General features: G+C 39.1%; 1 protein-coding gene across 2 annotated transcripts in view; it reads left to right on the top strand.

The window, feature by feature from the left end:
• The first annotated feature begins 1080 nt into the window (after positions 1-1080).
• CBS (cystathionine beta-synthase) overlaps positions 1081-18331 on the top strand; it is a 40621-nt gene continuing 23370 nt past the window's right edge. The window contains exons 1-3 of one of the 2 annotated variants that reach the window (XM_069074807.1): positions 1081-1385; positions 13769-13977; positions 15680-15786. In XM_069074807.1, the coding sequence (XP_068930908.1) occupies positions 13781-13977; positions 15680-15786 (304 nt within the window). In that variant the 5' untranslated portion in view covers positions 1081-1385; positions 13769-13780. The remainder of the gene's footprint in view (positions 1386-13768; positions 13978-15679; positions 15787-18331) is intronic. The other variant, XM_069074808.1, reaches the window with a different exon arrangement.

Genomic DNA, 18331 nt, shown 5'->3' with positions numbered 1-18331 from the left:
AGGTGATCTACAGATTGCTAGTGTATATGGTTGTCTATGTCACTTTGGGGGAGGTATTTAGGTGTGAGATTTTTCTTCTTTGACTTTAGTTTCTTCTTCATCTTTAGATTCTTTGTGAAATAATCCCTCAATGAGGGTATTGCCAGAAATGCTACTTGGCTAAACAAGTTTTATAAACTTCATACTGACTTCAATTATCAGTGATAATTATAACTAACTTTATCTCCTTGTCCCCATAATTGACTGTATGAACCCAGTAACTAATCTGAATTGATTTAAGGACACCAAGGACAAAGCAAAGTGTACTAAGGCCCTGATGTTTATTTTGTTGCTGAGGTCACTGAAGCTCAGTGCCAGTCATATCCAGAAAGCATGAGAACCAAATCAGTTTACCCAGAGAGCTTATAGAATTTAGAGCTAAAAGGGACCTTAGTGATCATCTTTTCAAACCTTTCATTTTACAGATTAAGAAAATGGGCCCAAAGAGATGAAATGACTTGTCTAAAGTCACACAGGTCATTTTGGACAAAGTAAAGCAGAGGTTCAAAATGAATTCCTTTAACTTTAGATCTAGAATTCTTTCCACTGCAACACCATGAACACCATGGGTTCTTATTTCTTGAAGCCGATTTTTCTCTCTTCCCTCCATACAGGAAGCCTGTTCTCAGCCCCGGTCATTTGGTTTTGTATCACAGTCCTCCGGGTGTCTCCCCTTGGCCATTTTGCAAAGAATCAAAATGAGAAAGAAAACGATTCATCAGTAAAAGAAACTTTGGCAGCCTCCTCACAAAGGGCTAGAAAAGGGTATTTGACTTTCTACTCGGGACGCGGCTACATCTAAAGCTAAGGCCACCCCTAAACCCACTGCCAGAGCTTAGTGAAGAAATGCACGCCCGTAAATTGCTTTATGCCTTCGGATCTTCCCCAGCTCTGGCCAGTGAGAATGAAGGGGAAGGTAGGGGAGGCGGAGAGGGTACATCGCGGAACTTGACAAGCTCCTCAGAAGATGTAACATCCTCAGGCCTCAGGAACTGAGCTCAGCAGGGAAAGGGGCCACGTACTAATTCGCAAATATTGCAGGAATTACGGACCCGAAATTTTGGGCGCAGGAAGTCAGGTTACTCTCCTACTCGGGATTGGCTGTTCACGCCCCTCCACGCCCCCAGTTCCCAGCAAATCGGCTTTCTTTCATTATTCTACTGGAACAATTGGTCTTGGGAGGAGTTTGGACTCTATACCTTTTTGTGCATCTGGCTTTTGAGAGTCGGGCTTGAAGCCGAAGCTGTAGGTGCAGCTCTAAAATTACTCACTGTCTTCTCACTTTGCAGGTAGTTTGCGGGGAACATTTCATCCCCACTGAGATTTGTTACTGGATTCAAACTCAAGTAAGTACAGCGGCTACTATTTAGACTTTTCTCACGTTCCCCTCCATTCTGATTCTGAGAGTGTGTCGGAACTTTCCAGCTCACAGATGCTGCATGCACGGGTGATTGCAAAGGTGGCCCAAGGCCAGGGGGGTAGTCCAAGCGACGTTACTTTGCCCAGTATTGCATCATCTCAACGTGGGTGGATGCAGCTTTTTTGTGGAAGATTTGGTGGAAGCATGGCACGCCTGCAAGGCGACCTGCGTCATCCGCCACCCCCACTCTCTTAAAGTTAAATTTTTACTGTTTGTCCTTTTGCTTGCTGTGTATCTAGACTAGTTATGGCTAGGATTTTGTCAGTCTTTGGAAAACAATCGGTTTTCAGTACTACCCTCCCCTACCTCAAGTTTCAGTTTCTTTAAGGGAATGACTCTAAATTAGGATTCCACCTGAGTGCTAACTGGCTCTCGCATCCTAGATACTTAATGTGAGCACCCCATCTCCATCCCACCCACCTCCAGATCTCCGGGCTGTGGGCTAAGCCACATCCTCTCTTTCCGGGAGGGCAAAGTTAACTCTTTTGAAAGAGAATTACTAATTTCACTTGGAATTCCCTAGAGAAAATCCCAGGGGATTTTGTTGTATTGTTATCCTTTCCCGAATTGGTATCGAAGTCTGGAATGAGGAAATGAGCCTCTCAAGTTAGCTGTGGCAATTTTCGGAAGCTAATAACACCGGCACTTTCTTTTTAAAATTATGATTGGTTTGAAAATGGGTTTTGGCACCAATTACTCATTTTCTGGTGATTTTGGCTGGCGAATGGGGCAAATATTTTACTTTAGACCGGGGTGCACATGGTTGGAAGCGGCCAACATGGAAATTGTACTCAGGCTAAACGAGCCCTAGGTGCTGTGACCAACCTTCTTGGGCAAGTTCTGAGAAAGTGGACTGATAGCACCCGAAAGCTTCGAGGGTTGTGCGCGGAACTGTAGCCAAAATTCCCACTTGCTGGGGAGCCCTTTTGCTTTGTCTTTAGAATGGAACTAGTTGGGCAGAGATGAATTTTCTTTCCTCCTGGGAATTTTAAGGGCCACGTGGTGGCTCCAATTCTTTATAATGGAGATGATCTTTTTAAAAGCTCTCCTCCAACCCAAGATTTCTCTCTTCCAGTCACACAGTTTTGTAGTTTTGGGACCCACTATTTGAGGATTTTGAAAGAGGAGATGAATGGAGTATTTTATGTTTTTTGTTTATTTTAGTAAAAAGAATCCGAAGTTTGTTCCTTGAAAGTTAATGCCTGAGGACGTGTATTCCTCGGGTAGTGGCCCAGATAATGGTTTTGCTTGGCTTTCTTTTTCAGAACTTCCTTGTTCTCCACTTGTATTCTCAAATGTTTCATTGACTTTCCTTTCTTTATCTTTCCTTTTTCCTTTCTTTTCTTCCCCTTCCCGCCCCCCACTCTTCCTTGAAATCAGTACAATCTGTTCTTCCTTCAAGTCTGTACAATCAAGCAAGCCACATTCCTGCCTTTTGTAGGAAAATTTTATTCCATCACTTTGTCAAGTGAGGGGAAGCTTAATTTATCTTAGGTCTTTAGGAGTCATGTTTGGTCCTTGCATTGTTAGACTTTTTAAGACTTTCAGAGTTATTTTCCACAGTGTTACAGTCTATTTAAATTGTGCTCTTTCTGCTCATTTCACTTTGAATATTTTAATGCAATTTTTTCAGAGTTCATCTGAATCTGTCCCTTGGTCACTTCTTGAGGCAATGATATTCCATAATTGTTCAGCTGTTCCCAATTTATTGGCACCCATTTTCTTTTCAGATATTTACTTAATAAAATGTGCTGGTATGACTACATACATATACACATTTTTACATATAATTATGCATAAGTGTGTATTTGCACATATGGGTCCATTCCTCATTCCTACTTGGATCTTTTTGTGTGCACAGGCGTAACAGTGATATACCCTGACTCCAGGGGTATGCACAATTTCATGCCTTTTGGGGTATAATTCCAAATCCTAGGAGTTTTACATCAATCTTCCAAATCCTATCCAGTAGTTATTTTTCCTTTATGTCATCTTTGATAGTTTGATGTTGTGAGGTAGAACCTCAGTTGTTTCAAATTGCTTTTCTATTATCATTGGTGTTTAGGAGCATTTTTTTCATTAGGTTGTTGCTACTTTTGGGGGGGGAGGGGCAGGGCAATTAGGGTTAAGTGGCTTGCCTAAGGTCACATGGCTAGTAAGCTTTAAGTCTGAGGGCAGATTTGAACTCAGGTCCTCCTTACCTCCAGGGCCTGTGCTCTATTCACTGTGCCATGTGGTGACCTATACTTATCTTTCTGTTCATATCCTTTGACTTTTTTAGCTATTGGCTCTTGTTCTAATATTTGTTAAATTCCTATATATTTTGAAAATCAAATCTTTATCAGAGAAGTTTGCTGAAAAGACTTTTCCCACTTAATGGTTTCCCTTCTAAATTCAACTGCATTGAATTTCTGCAAAATAACAATTTTAGAAAAATGAATATTGTCCTTTTTATTTCTTGTGATCTCCATTTCCAGTTTGTCAAAAACTCAATTTTTTTCCCGTCAGTAGTTGTGGAAGGTATCTCTTTCCCTGCTTCTCTAATTTGTTTATTATATATTCTTTTGGAGCTTGTGGTGACATATGGTGGGAGATACTGGTCCAAACTCAAATTCCATTAGACTGTTTTACAATTTCCTCAGGTTTTTATTGAGCAGAAAGTCCTCACCCTGAGTTGGAGTCCTTAAGTTTATCAAACACTATGCTACTGTGTTTGCTTCTGACTCCTTGTGTAACTCAGTTTCTATTAAGGGTAGTGTTTAAAAGTGATGACATTAGGTCATGGTTTGGATTGAAATAAATTCTTTCCTTTCCTTTCAAAACCTGCCCCCCAACTAGGAATCATTGCTTGTTTCTTATCTTACCATTTTGATGAATTTGGGACCTATCCTCCCCAAGAAATATGGGATACATACATTTCCTTGGGCAAATTTTATATGTAAAGGATTGGGGAAAAGTCATCCCATCTTGTAACTTTGTGTAATTGGAAATAAATTAAATGCTAAAGTTACTAAATATACAATTTGTTAACAGTGACATAAATAACAAAAGACAGATAATGATTTACGTTTTGGCTTAAAGATCACAACCAGAACTGCCTCAAATCATCACTAATTAATTACAGATTACTTCTCTTCCTTTCTGAAACCACAGTCCTGTCCTGAAAGTACAGACTTAGGTCACCCAAGATAATTCTTCATAAGAATTCTTCATTTTCTTCTCAAGATAAAAATTTTAATTATAAATTATTATAATAATAAATACTATGTTTTCACAGATAATATTGTTTCTATCTCCACCTTTCTCAGTGTTCTCTCTTAGTCTTTCTCTAAACCTGGCAGGAAGATGATATCTTCAGCTTCTCTTTTAAAGCCTCATTTTTAATAGTCTCTCTCCAGTCACTTTTCAGAAAATTTTCTTTATAATATTTCTTCATAAAATAGCTGTTGACAATTCTCAGCAGACTGAAGTTTTTCCTCACCTACTTTCTCACTCCTCTGTAGTTTATCTCATAGATTCTTTATATCTCAAATTCAAACACACACTCATCCTGCCTCCTTAGGGAAAAGTACCTCATAGCAGGATAGTTACAATTAAACTCCTAGTTTGTTCTTAGAGCTAGATCCTTTAGTCTCCGAGAGAGGCTTTTGAAGCATGGTTACACTTATTTATGGATGTTTTCCCTATAAATTGTAGGCTCCTTTAAATCAGGGATTGTCTCATTTTTGCTTTTGTATCCTTAATACCTAATATGGTGCCTGGTAAATACTTGTTAGTTGATTCTATAATAATTATTTATTATTAATTTATATGTGATATATAATAATAATTATTAAACACCTTTTTAATCCCTCATGTGTATGTGACAGTCATTTTGCCCATAGTAGCTGCTGAATTTGATGAATTAATAATCATACTGCTCCTGCATGACTGTTCTCTATAGCTCGGCCCTTGGGTTTAATTATTACTGTCCTTACAAATGTAAGGCTCTTTTATGGCTCTTTTGTATTTTTTCCCCTAACATAACTCTAAAAATATTTTTTTCTATTGTTAGAAAGAAGAGGTCTTCTAGGTTTCTTCAGTAATATCGCCTATCCTGTGAGTGTAAAATGCTTTCTAGCCTCTAAGGCCTTCAAAAACTAGGTCCCTCTGTACTTATCCCAGTACCAATTCCCACCAGTTCAGTCCTTGACCAAGTCCTTCCAACCTATTTTATTGCCCATAGTTCCCAGTAGGGACTTTACTTGCCTTTCCATCTTCCTTCTTAACTCTCTCCATTACTTTTGCCCCTTTCTCTGCTGTTGAAATCTTAACCATCAGTCAGGGTTCATTATAAATGCTACCCCCTTCATACAGCCTTTACTGTTCTCCCTAGGATATGGTCACTTCATCCATCAGTTGAAAAGTCTTAATTTATTCCCTACAATGTGAAAAGCATCTTGAAGTGAGTCTTGAAAGAGGTGAGGGTTCTCAAGAGTCAGGGAAGCCAGAAGGGAGAGTATGTTCATTTGGGAGGTATAGGTCCAGACTTTGCAAAGCCACAGGGGAGAGAGGTGGAATATTACCGTTCATGCGGTGAACAAGGAAGTTGGTTTGTCTGAAACCTAGAGTAGTATGGAGGGGAGTATATAGTCAGCTTAGAAAGACAGCCTGGGGCTAGATCATGAAGGGCTTTAAATACCAAACCGAGGAGTTTGTGTTTTATCCTAAAGACAGTCAGGAGCCAGTGAAGCTCATTTAGCTAGGGAGTGACTTGATCAGGATTTGGGAATGTAAAATTGGCAAATATATGGAGAATGAATTTGAGAGAGAAGGGACTGGTTGCAGGGAGACCATCTAAGGGGTTATTATTGTTGGTGAAGGTGATTAAAGCCTAGACTCGAGTAATCATGGGCTGGCTAGAGAAAGCTCAATGGCTTGGGGAGATATTGAGGAGGTAAAATTAAGACTTGACAAATGATTGGATATGGGAAGTAAGGGTGTGAAGAGCTGAGGATAATTCTAAAGTTTTGAATAAATCTGAAATTTTGAATTGAATATAAGGATGGTGGGAACTTTGATAGAAATGGGGAGACTAGAAGGTGGGGTAGGATAAGTGGAGCAGGAAATGAATAATGTTTAGGACAAGTTATATTTGAATGGCCTATGGGACATCCAGAAGGCAGCTGGAGATGCAAGACACAGATGTGGGGAGAAAGATGAGAGCCAGATATGTAGCTTTGGAAGTCATTTGCATATGGAAGAGAGTTGAATCCTTAGAACTAGATGAGATCAACAGGAAAGTATAGAGGGAGAAGAAGGAAAGACCCCAGGAGAATTCAGGGTCACTTGCACAAAGAAAGACCGGCTGATTTAAGGCCAGATGATTTAAAGGAGTCTTTTCTACCCTTCTATAGGTAGAAAAGGACCGCAGTAGAGCAGTGTTGCAAAAACCCTAGCATGAGAAAATAACCAGAAAGAAGGGCTTTGATGCTTTGTTTTGACATGGAGGTGACCAGGAGTTCTCAGAGGAGAAGGCATAAACTCTGGCAGTTTCTCCCATGCTCCAAGTTTAGCTCTGCAATAGGCTATCTTCTGAGAACATACCTACATGGCTGGTCTCTTAGGGACAAAATTTTTTGCTCTCTTTTTAGCACTCTATAGAACAAATAAAAATACATAATAGTCCTTGGTATTGTGTAGACCTCCCCCTTTTTCAGTGACCATGGCAGACTGATGAGAAGGGAAGGGAAGCAGAAGATGCTGACAATCATAATTTTTAGACTGTTCATAAACTTTGAATCTGATTATTGATACTCTAAAAGTGAGATTCTTGTTCAGTGAGGCAATAGGTAAACATTGTTGAAGGAATGGAATCTTTCATTAGGCAGTCCTAACATTCTCCCAATAACAGAAACTAGAAGAAAGAAATTACACTTAGATGGGAGGATGGCTCCCAGGTATTCCTTAGAAAGGCAAAGAAAGGAGCTGGTGGAGTGGGTCTTATATATCCAGAGGCAATAAGAAACATTATTTCATGGGATATTTGATCATCATATTTTGCAATACTAATAACAAGTATTTGCAACAGCAGCAACCAAACCAAAAATACCATGAAAATAATTGCAGCTTATTCATCAACATCAGTTGGTGAGGATGAGGTAGAGAAATTCTACCAAGAACTAAGTAAAGCCTTCAAAGTTAACCAACATACATTCTGATACTTGGTAGCTTCATTGCAGACCTGAGAAAGGGATAAATATATTATTAATCTTCATAGTTCAGAAAGAAAGAACTAGAAAAATCTAAGACATAGATTCCAAAAACTCACGTCTTTAAATCATTTAAATCTTTGAGAAAAGAGCTGGTTTTTGCATATATCAAACACCACCACAATAAATTAAATAGATTCTACTTTAACAGACAGGAAAAATTTGTTGATGTGGTAGTTTATCAGACCATCAAACTTATTCAAAGCTAAGATCAAAATTAGTAAGAAAGAATAACAATGGAAAGAGATAAAGCACACATTTGAAACATAGTAAAAATAGGAAATAGTTGAAAGAGCATCACATGATCGTAATAATTTTATACAGGAATTTAACCAATATAAATTAAATGCCACAACAAGAATCCTAAAAAAGCACAGAAAGTCCTTTAATCATCAGGCTTTTGTCTTGCATAGGGAAAGAAATTTTGCCAAAGGCAACACTGCTAGAATATTAACTCATTTAACTCATTGGTAAAATTTTATCAAGGATGATGGACAATTGTGAGCATCATGATCTCATAAAGTACAGAGGAGCAGTGAAGGGCAAAATAGGTTCAAAGAAAGCTTTGCAGGAGATTCAACTAAGCAAAGTCATCACAGGGATGTTTAAGGATGAAAATGAAGGAACAGCCAAAGAATAATAATGTCAAAGATTCATAGGAATCCTAAAAGCAAGTTTTTCTTAGTCAAGAACAAGTGAAAACATCAGACTTAGATGAGCATGTAGAAGATAGAGAGAAGAAACTAAGGTGAACAAAGATGGGAAAATCAACTAAATTGAACCCATTGTGTATATGGAGGAAATTGGAGGGAAAAATTGAGAATATTAAAGGACAAAAATCTTGTCTGAAAAAAAAATCTTTGAAAGACTTAACTGATCAAAACAATTATCAACATGTTTCCAAAGAATGTTGCCCCCCTTGGAACAGAAATGATGGACTCAAAGTACAAAGAGACATTTCTGGACATGGTCACAGTGTGCCTTGGTCTTCCCTGCTATCTTCCATCTCAATGTCTTTGCGCAAGCTTTCTCATACCTGGAGTGCATGCTTTAATCATCTCCAATTTTTAGCATTAAACCTTAACCTTCTCAAATCTCAACTAAAAAATGCAACTTCCTATTTCAGCCTTTTCTTCATGTGCTCTTTCCCCATTACCTTTGTATTTACCTCAAATATACTTTGTATTTAACTTTATGTATTCATGTTGTTCCCCTGAGAAGCTTCCTGAAGGTAGTGACTGTTCAGTCTTGTTTTTGTGTCCCTATCTTTTTTTTCTGGTACATGACAATATATTTTAGTGATCATTTGGTGTTGAACCAGAAATATCTAATTACCATATTACCTTCAACCACCCAATCCCACCTCCTAGTTACATGTAGTTTTTTTTCCAAATGATTTATTAACTTCTGATTTATATCACTCATTTCTGCCAGATATTGAGTTACAAATTTTCTCCCCGTTTTTCACCTACCCACCGCCCCAAAATAGCAGTCCCACAGGATATCCCCTCCTCCAATCTGCTCTCTCCCATATTTTCTCCCATACCACTTTCTACTTTTCCAGTGGATCTCTATGCCCCAGTGCCTGTATATCTTATTCCCCAATTACATGTAAAATAGTATTAATAATAGTATATATGTGTGTGTGTGTATTTGAGTAGTTGATTTTAAACTTTGAATTCCAGATTCATTACCTTCCTCCCTTTCACCCACCCTTACTGGGAAGATAAGCAGTTCAGTATAGGTTGGACATGTGTGGCTAATGCAAAACAATAACATGGTAGATATATTGTAAAAGACTGGCTATAGGGGCACAGTGAGTAAGAGCACTAACCCCAGTGTCAGGATGACCTGGGGATTGAATCCCGGCTCATCCTGTGTCTACTTAGCACCCACCTGGCCGTGTAACCTTGAGCAAGTTACTTAACCCCTATTGCTTTAAAAAAAAAAAAAAAGACTGACTATATTTCCCTCCCTCCTATCCCACCTCCCACTTGTTCTCTTCTCTACTTTGATCCTGTCCCTTTTCAAAAGTGGGTGTTCCCAACTTCCCTCCCCCCCAGCCTGCCCTCCCTTCCATCATCCTCCCCTCTCATCACCTTCCCCCTACTCTCCTGGAGGGTGAGATACCCTAGTTAGTGTGTATTTCATTCCCTCCCCAAGCCAAATTCAGTGAGAATAAGGTTGACCCATTCCCTTTTACCTTCCTATTCTTCCCCTCCATTGTAACCATTTTCCCTTGCCTCTTCTTTATGAGATAGTTTACCCCATTCTGTCTCTCCCCATCTCCTCTCATTATATTCCTCTCTCACCTCTTAATTTCACCTTTTAAGTATCATCCCTTCCTGTTAAATTGGTCCTGTGCCCTCTATCTCTGTATGCCTGTAAACATATATACACACATTCACATGTATTCATATGCCCATATATCCTCATATATAGGCATATATATGTATGTGTGTGTATATATATTCCTTTCAACTATTCTCATACTGAGAAAAGTTTCATAAGTTACAATTATTGTTTTTCCATGTAGGGATGTAAATAATTCAACTTTGAGTTCCTTATGATTTCTTGTGTCCCTAACTTTTAAAACCATGCCTGGAACATACTAGGTGCAGAATAAATGCTGTTTTCTTGATTAATTAACTTTCTCACTCCTCTTTCCAAAGTAGCAGTTTACTCACTGGTTAGGGGACCATAGACAAGTTACTTACCCTCTTAAAGCCTCATTTTCCCCCTCTATAAAGTGGAGAATGGTATTTGTATTGCCTGTCTTTCTGTGTCATTGTGATGAAAGTGATTTGCAAACCTTAAAGCCTGGCATAATATTTTAGTTATTATTAATACCTATTTCTCTGATGATCCACAAAATCCAGAAGAGAGAAGTGTCTTAACATGTCATCTGCCCCTTTTGTTCTCTAGTAAGCCAGCTAATGGCATACACAGATTTTTTTTCTCTCTTCATCCAATTCCTATGACATATTAATCTTTACCTGATTCTTAGTTTCACGAGCTAACTGTGTACCTTGAGTTATTTCCTCTTTCTAGGCTTTACTTTTTTATGTGGGTTAACAGTTCTACAGGCTGGCATATACTTGTGAGTATCTCAGATGACATAAGGCAGACTGGGAGGGGGAAGAAGATTAAAATGTAATTGAGAAATGTTTAACAAAATAAATAAAACATAAATAATACAAAATAGAGGTTATGTGAAGTTGAGGTTTCCTAATTAAATATGTGGCCTGCAGGGATCTATTTCAATTTGAGTTTGACACCACTGAATTAAGACACTGTACAGCCATCTGGCTGATTCTCTGTTTTTGCAAGTCTACAGAAAAAGCAGGTTGTGAATGAACTAGCAAGGGAGTGTAGTACACAACCTGACCACCAGATGGCATTATCGCCAGCTACTAGCTAAGTGGTTTTTCAGTAGAGGGTAGTCAGTGCCCATCTGTTGAATTTCCCAAAGGTTATCACCCCTGCTCACTAGAGGACACATCTTACAAGCTCTTAGACTTCTCCCCTTTCCTTCCACTATCCAGAGGCCAGTGGAGCTGGCATTCTGGGACTGGTATAGCCCCACTGTTTAAATACAGAGCTTGGAAAAAACAAAATGAAATATTGTTCTTGTAACCAGCAAGTATTACTATTGAGGTCAAAGTTGTCCTGCTGTTACTCATTCTTCTCCACCCCTCCCCTTCTTCTGGAAAGGTGCAGAGCTAAATCTCCTCAGGCCATACCTCAAGTCAAGTCAACAAAAATTCAAGCTCTTTCTATTTGTCAGGACTATGGTTAGCAGTGGGAATGCAAAAACAAAGAAAAAGAAAGGAGCTTTCATTCTAGGGGAATGAAATGGAGAAAAGATGGGGGAAAGACAGTGAATAGAAGGGATCTAGAGGGAGTAGAGGTGGAGGCTCCTGCTTTCTACTCAGAAGTAGAGAGACTCAAGAGGAATGATGGAGTGAGCATGGCTGGCCTAGGCACTTCCTCAAAAATGGGGGGGCCGGCCAGGTAGCACAGCGAGTAAGAGCACTAACCCCAGTGTCGGGATGACCTGGGGGATCAAATCCGGGCTCAGACACTTAGCACCCACCCAGAAACACCTGGCCGTGTAACCTTGAGCAAGTTACTTAACCCCAATTGCTTAGGGGCGGCCAGGTGGCTCAGTGAGTAAGAACACCAGCCCCAGAGTCTGGATAACCTGGGATCAAATTCGGGCTCAGATACTCAGCACCACACCCAGAAATAACTGGCTGTGTAACCTTGAGGAAGTTACTTAACCCTGATTGCTTAAAAAAAAATGGAGGTTGTTGGAGGAGCTCACCAACTGGAGGAAGCTACCAAATAAGTGAGAGATCTTCCAGGGTAAGAAAACCACAGGGAGGAAGTATTTTCTAGGGTAAGGAGACTTCGAAGTAATGATGTCCAGAAATCCAGAGAGTCAGGAGTGGAATCTGGAAATCAATGAAGTAATCAACATAACTGGCTTAGAGGTCTTTCTTTAAAATAGAGATTCTTCGAGGAACTAAACAATCAAGGAGTGAGTTCCTTCTGTGAAGCTGTTTTAGGGTATGATCTTTTTGGTTACCACTCTAGCAAACACTCCTGAGTGAGAGAAAGGGGAAAGTTGGATAAAGAAGAGAAAAGAAAAGAAAAAGAGTGTGACTGTAAAGAAATTGCTTTGCTTGATAGTTTTCCCCAATAAAACTTCCTCCTGGCACATAAATCACGGGTAAGATCAAGGGAAGAGATTGTATATTTGTCCTGTGTTTTGCCAGGAAACCAGAGAGGAAGGATCAGTATTGCAGCCTGATGTCATCAGTGCTGAGCTTCCACAGAAGCTTTCAGTAGGTTCTTCTCCACAACACTACCTTCAGGCCTTATCCAGGGCCTTCATTTCTGCCCTGGCTGCTTTGGCATTGGCAATTAGCCCAACCAGTAGTCACTACCACAGCTGGCAAGGTGGGAATAATGGAATGGCATAGCAGACTCTAAATCTCTTCAAAGGCAAAGGAAAAAGACACTCTAGGAATGTTTGTATACCTGTATAGAGCTTTCTTTTCTCCTGTCTCACTTGTATCTTTCTCCCTTAGAGCTTTAAAGGGGGGCACAGTATATGGAGGGGAACCACTAAAATAATAATAGCTAGTATTCATATAATGCTTTAAGGTTTACAAAGCAATACATATATATCAAACATTTATATCAGTGAGATGGATGGGTAGGGCTTAGATGATTGAGCTCTTAGGTCTTTTCTGGCTCTAACATTTTACAAATAAATATGGAACACATAATTAGTGCCTTTGGAGGTTAGTAAGGGGGAAAATATTTCATTGGTGGGTATGTCCCTGTGAAGTGTCTAATTTAGATCCAAACATCCCTAAGCATCATTTGTGTGTTACTAAGCTTTAACTGGAAAGAATTGGTTGTTAAATGCTTTTCAGTCTTTTGAAGGGATCAGATGATCACTAACTTTTTAAAGAAAATATCTGGGCATATGCACAAAGGATGTCAAAGAAAGAAAGATTCCATATATAGACGCATATTCCTAACAGCATTTTTTGTGGTAGCAAAGAACTGGAAACAAAGTGTGTGCCCACTGATTGAGGAATGGCTGAACAAATTTTGAAATATTAATATAATTGGATGTGCCATAAAAGATGAGGAATTAGAAAAATCAGAGAAATATGAGAAGATGTATGTATAAACTGAAGCAGAAATAAGAAAACAATGTGGGTAATGACAAGAATGTCAACAAAAAAGAACAGTCTGACCAATCACAAGTTTTAGATTATGACCATTTTTTGCCTAAGAGATAAGGAGAGTTGGTAAAGAATATTTCATAGGTAGTTATTATGTGACCAGTTTTGCTTAACTTTTTTATTTCAAGGGAAGGTTGGGGTTGTGAATGAAGAATGTGGGAAGAAGTGTATTGAGATCATAGTGCAATGAAAAAAATACATGACATTAAAAAACTTTTAAAAGTGCAAATAATTTTTAAAATGTAGAATGAACCTTAAATGGAATATGTTTTACTTCTTCTTTTTGTCCTTAGCTTATTTATAGCATGCCTCGTGATCCTTCCCAGATCGAGAGGGAAACCATGGTTTGCCCTCATCTCTCTAACAGTGAGCTGGAGACATCAGCTAACTGTGGGAACAAAGCTGAGAAGGAGCGAAAGTGGATCCGGCCTGACAACCCTAGCAAGTGTACTTGGCAGCTAGGCAAACCTGTCTCAGAATCTCCTCATCATCATGTCTCCTTGTAAGTGTTTTCATTTTTTAAATTATCCAAATTAACCCATGCCACCATTTTAATCCTTAGCAACAGCAGTTGAATTCTCTTTGGGCACTAGAGGCTATGTGAGTCAAGTCAGCTAGCATTTATTTAAGGCACTTATTACATGCTGAACTCTGTCCTAAATGTTGGGAATGCAAATACAGACAACCCTTAAGGATCTTACATTCAAATGGGGAAAGACAACACATTAAAAAGAATCTGGAAAGGGGGTGGGAGAGGACAGAGAAAAGGCAGATATACAGGAACGCCTACCCAGAAATGAACCGATCACCATGAAATAACTAGACAGAAGTAAAGCCTAGCCCCACCTCCAAACTTCACCCAAAAGATAGAAGCTTCCAAAATTGTGTGGGTTAAGGGACAAAGGGCTTTACAAGATGGGACATGATTGGGAAAACGAGGCAACAGAAGACACAATAATAGGACATTGAATCGAAAGAACTTGTTTTTTAGTTCCTATTGATCACTTACTAGCCATGTGACCTTAGACAAAGGATTCAATTTCCAAATTTGTATTCTCTCTATAATACAACAATATTGAGTCTTCTCTTGAAGATAGTACACCCACAGTCACAGTGTGCAGTGTGGTGCATGAACCAATAGAGACTGAGAAGGAACAGACAGGCAAGAGATGAAGAGAAAAGATGGTGGTAGTCCATAGTACCAGATTCTGCAGAGATCCTCAAAGTTGAGTTAGAGACAATTGTTTGGGAGAATATTGGGAGATGAAGGGACTGAAGGTCCCAGGGAAGACCAGGAATAGTGTTAGAAAGTTTAAAGCGGGGCGGCTAGGTGGCCTAGAGTCAGGAGGACCTGAGTTCAAATGCAGCCTCAGACACTTAATAGTCCTGTGACCTTGGGCAAGTCACTTAACCCCAATTGCCCCTCCAAAAAAAGGCAGAAAGTTTAAAGCATATAAAGAAATGAAGTGATAGAAGATAATTCTTGATATTATTGTTGATAGATTGACTATCAACAAGCATTTATTGTCTTTACTGTGTGATAACCACTGTGCTACAACACACTGGAGATACAAAGGAAAACAAAACAAAAACATCTTTGCCCTCAACAAGCTCAGATTTTAATGGGGGAGACACTATGAAAAGCTGGGTTCATGTAGAGTAGATGCATTTTTTACTGTTGTTTTAATCAAGGGTATGAATTTCCCTGTGTGTTCAAGCCAGGTGAAGCAGATTGGGAGGATTTTTTCCATACAAATGGAGAGTAAAGAGGAAAGGAGGAAATGGTTCCTTTACTTGTAAATTATAGATGAGTTGCCAGCCTGCGTTGGTAGAGTACATTTTCACACACAGAGGTCTTAGGTCCAGGTACTTCTTCCTCCCCAGCAAATGATCCCTAAGAGTGAAATTACCAGGTCAGAGTATGAACTTTTTTTCCTAGCTGTAAAGGGGATTTTGTTCAGGTCTGGTTTGGAGTTGATGGTATTTTAGTTCCCTTCCAACTCTGAAATGTTGTGATTCTGATAGGCATATCTTAAAGTTGTTTTGATTTGCACTTTTAAAAATTGGTAGCAACTATAAATATCTTTATCCATGTGATAATTTACTGTCACCATGGCACTATAAACATATGTTTTCAGTTGTTGCTGCTAAATCCAGTAGGTTCTTTTTTTCCCCTGATTATATGTACAAATTGGTCTCTTTAGGTCAAAGACACCGAAAGTCATTCCTGACATTTTGAAGAAAATTGGAGATACACCTATGGTTAGAATCAATAAGATTGGGAAGAACTTTGGACTGAAATGTGAACTTTGTGAGTATTTTAGCTTTTTAGAGGAACTGAAAACTTATAACTTATTGAAGTTTTGGGCAATGAGGTGGTAACTGGGTCTGGAATCAGGAAGATGCAGCTTCCTTAGATCAAATTTGGCTTCAGACACTTACTAGCTGCTTGACCCTGGGCAAGTCACTTAACCCTGCTTGCCTCAATTTCCTTATCTGTTAAATGAACTGGAGAAGGAAATAGGAAACCACTCCATAAGTATCTTTGCCAAGAAAACTCCAAGTGAAATCTTGAAGAGTTGGTGATGTCTGAACAACAACGTGGCAGTTTGGGAGTTACAGGAATATTGCATACAACCAATATCTGTGTAATGATTTTAATATAACTAAATCTTTGTGCTACAGAAAAAAACCCTTCTGGTACCAAACTTGATATGCATTGAATAAAATGAACATTTCCCTAGAAAAAGTAAGGAGGAAGAGGAAGACTATACATGAAGTCACAAATCTCTTTCTGTTATAACCTGCTTTTCCTTTTACTTACATAATAATTTAATACGTGTAACAGTCAAAGGTGCCCAGCTTCAACAAGTATTCATTCAGTGCTTACTCTGTATCAGAAACTTTGTTATATACTGAGAGTAGAAACAGAAAAATGAAATAGTCTCTAACTATGAGGAACTTAAGTTCTCTTGGGGAGAAACAATTTGCTCAAGAAAAGCTATTTAAAAAAATTGAAAGTAGTCTAGACTTACGCTTAGGAAAATCACTTTAGTAGTTGAATGGAGTGACCCACCTGCAGACCATAGCAGTAGTTCAGGCATAAGGTGATGAGGGCCTGTGCCAAGGTACCAGAGCAGTACCAGAGAAGAGAAGGGGGATATATTTGAGAAATGTTGCAAAGGTGAAGTCAACAGACCTTGACAACAGCTTGGATATGGGGGGAGGAGGGAAAAATAGTGAAAAGTTTAGGATGACATCCAAGTTATAAGCCTGGGAGACTGGGAGTATGGTAGCAGGGAAGTTGGGAAAGTCTTTTGGAGGAAAGATAACGAATTCAGTTTTGGACATGTTGAGTTTAAGATGTCTCCTGGACATCCGGTTTGAAATGTGTGAAAGGCAGGTATAGATATAAGACTTGAGGTCAGCAGAGAGGTTAGGGCAGGAAAGGTAGATTTAAGAATCATCAGCATAGAGAAGGTAGTTAAATCTTTGGCAGCTGATGAGATCACCAACTGAAGCAGTGTAGAACAGAAGAGGGGCATGACCTGGATGAGTATACAGCAAAGGAGACTGAGAAGGAATGATCAGATTAAGTAGGAGGAGAACCGGAGAGTATAGTGTCCTGAAAATCTTGAGAAAGGATGAGGGTGATCAGCAGTGTCACAGGCTGTAGAGAGGTCAAGAAGAATGAGGACTGAGAAAATGTTATTGGATTTGGCAATTAAAAGATCACTGGTAACTTTTGAGAGAGCTGTTTTGGTGGAATGATGAGGTCAGAAGCCAAATTGTTCAGGGGTTAGAAGAAGTGGGAAAAGAGAAAGTGAAGGTCCCCTATAGTAAATGATCTTCTCAAGAAGTTTAGACCCCTTATCAGCTCATTATCCCTCTCTGCAGTGACTCTTCAGACCTTTTCATTCTTCAAACTTCCCTTCCTTATCTCTCATCACTTAGATAGCTTCAACCACTATCTTCTCCTTCACCTCACATAAAGATGTAATCTTACCCCTTACCAAGACAAGTTGTTCTTATCTGCATAAGCTATTACATTGTGAAATGTTCAGTAAGGCTGAAAAGGTTAGAGCTAGGTTATGAAGGACTTTAAATGTCAGAGGAGTTTGTATTTCATCCTGGAGGCAAGGTTCTGACATGGTCAGAGCTATGCTTTAGAATTATCAGTTTGTCAGCTTTGTGAAGGATGAATTATAGAGAAGAGAGACTAGAAATAAAGGCAGGAAGATAAATTTAGGAAGCTATTGCAATAGTTCAGGCAAGAAATTAGAATAGTAGCTTTTGTGAGAGAAGGAGACAGATGGGAGAAACATCATGGAAATAGAACTGACCCAACTTAGAAAATGGTTGGATGGGAGAAGGAAGAATTGTTGAGAATGATTCTTAGTTTGAAACTGGAAGGATTGTGATCTCAGTAGAAATGGGAACGTTAGAAACATTAGGAGCATTTTGGAAAACAGTTAATGAATTCTATTTTGGACGATCTAAGTCTGAGATACTTATGAGACATCCAGTTGGAGATTCCAGTAGGCAGTTGGTGATGCATGTCTGAATTTTAGGAGAGAGACTAGGCCTAGATATATAGAGTAGGAGGCATCCCCATAGAGGTGAAAGAAGGAAATGGTAGAATGATCTAGGGAAAGAAGAGGCATAAGAAAGAAGACAGAGCACTGGAATATATTAATAAATGAGAGTAGGATAAGGACAATGATTCAGCAAAGAAGACTTAGAGTGGTCAGAAATAGGAGGAGAGCCAAGAGAGAGTATTGTCATGAAAATCCAGGGAGGATAAAGTAGAAGATGGCCATAATGACCTTTTCCTCAATGCTTATTCTTGATCTCTC

Source organism: Petaurus breviceps, unplaced genomic scaffold (genome assembly GCF_028583685.1).
Source record: "Petaurus breviceps papuanus isolate PSGF00001 unplaced genomic scaffold, PetGlider_PUasm1.0 90897, whole genome shotgun sequence".
Taxonomy (NCBI): domain Eukaryota; kingdom Metazoa; phylum Chordata; class Mammalia; order Diprotodontia; family Petauridae; genus Petaurus; species Petaurus breviceps.
The sequence above is the reverse complement of the archived record's forward strand: the minus strand, read 5'-3'. Positions and strand labels throughout refer to the sequence as shown.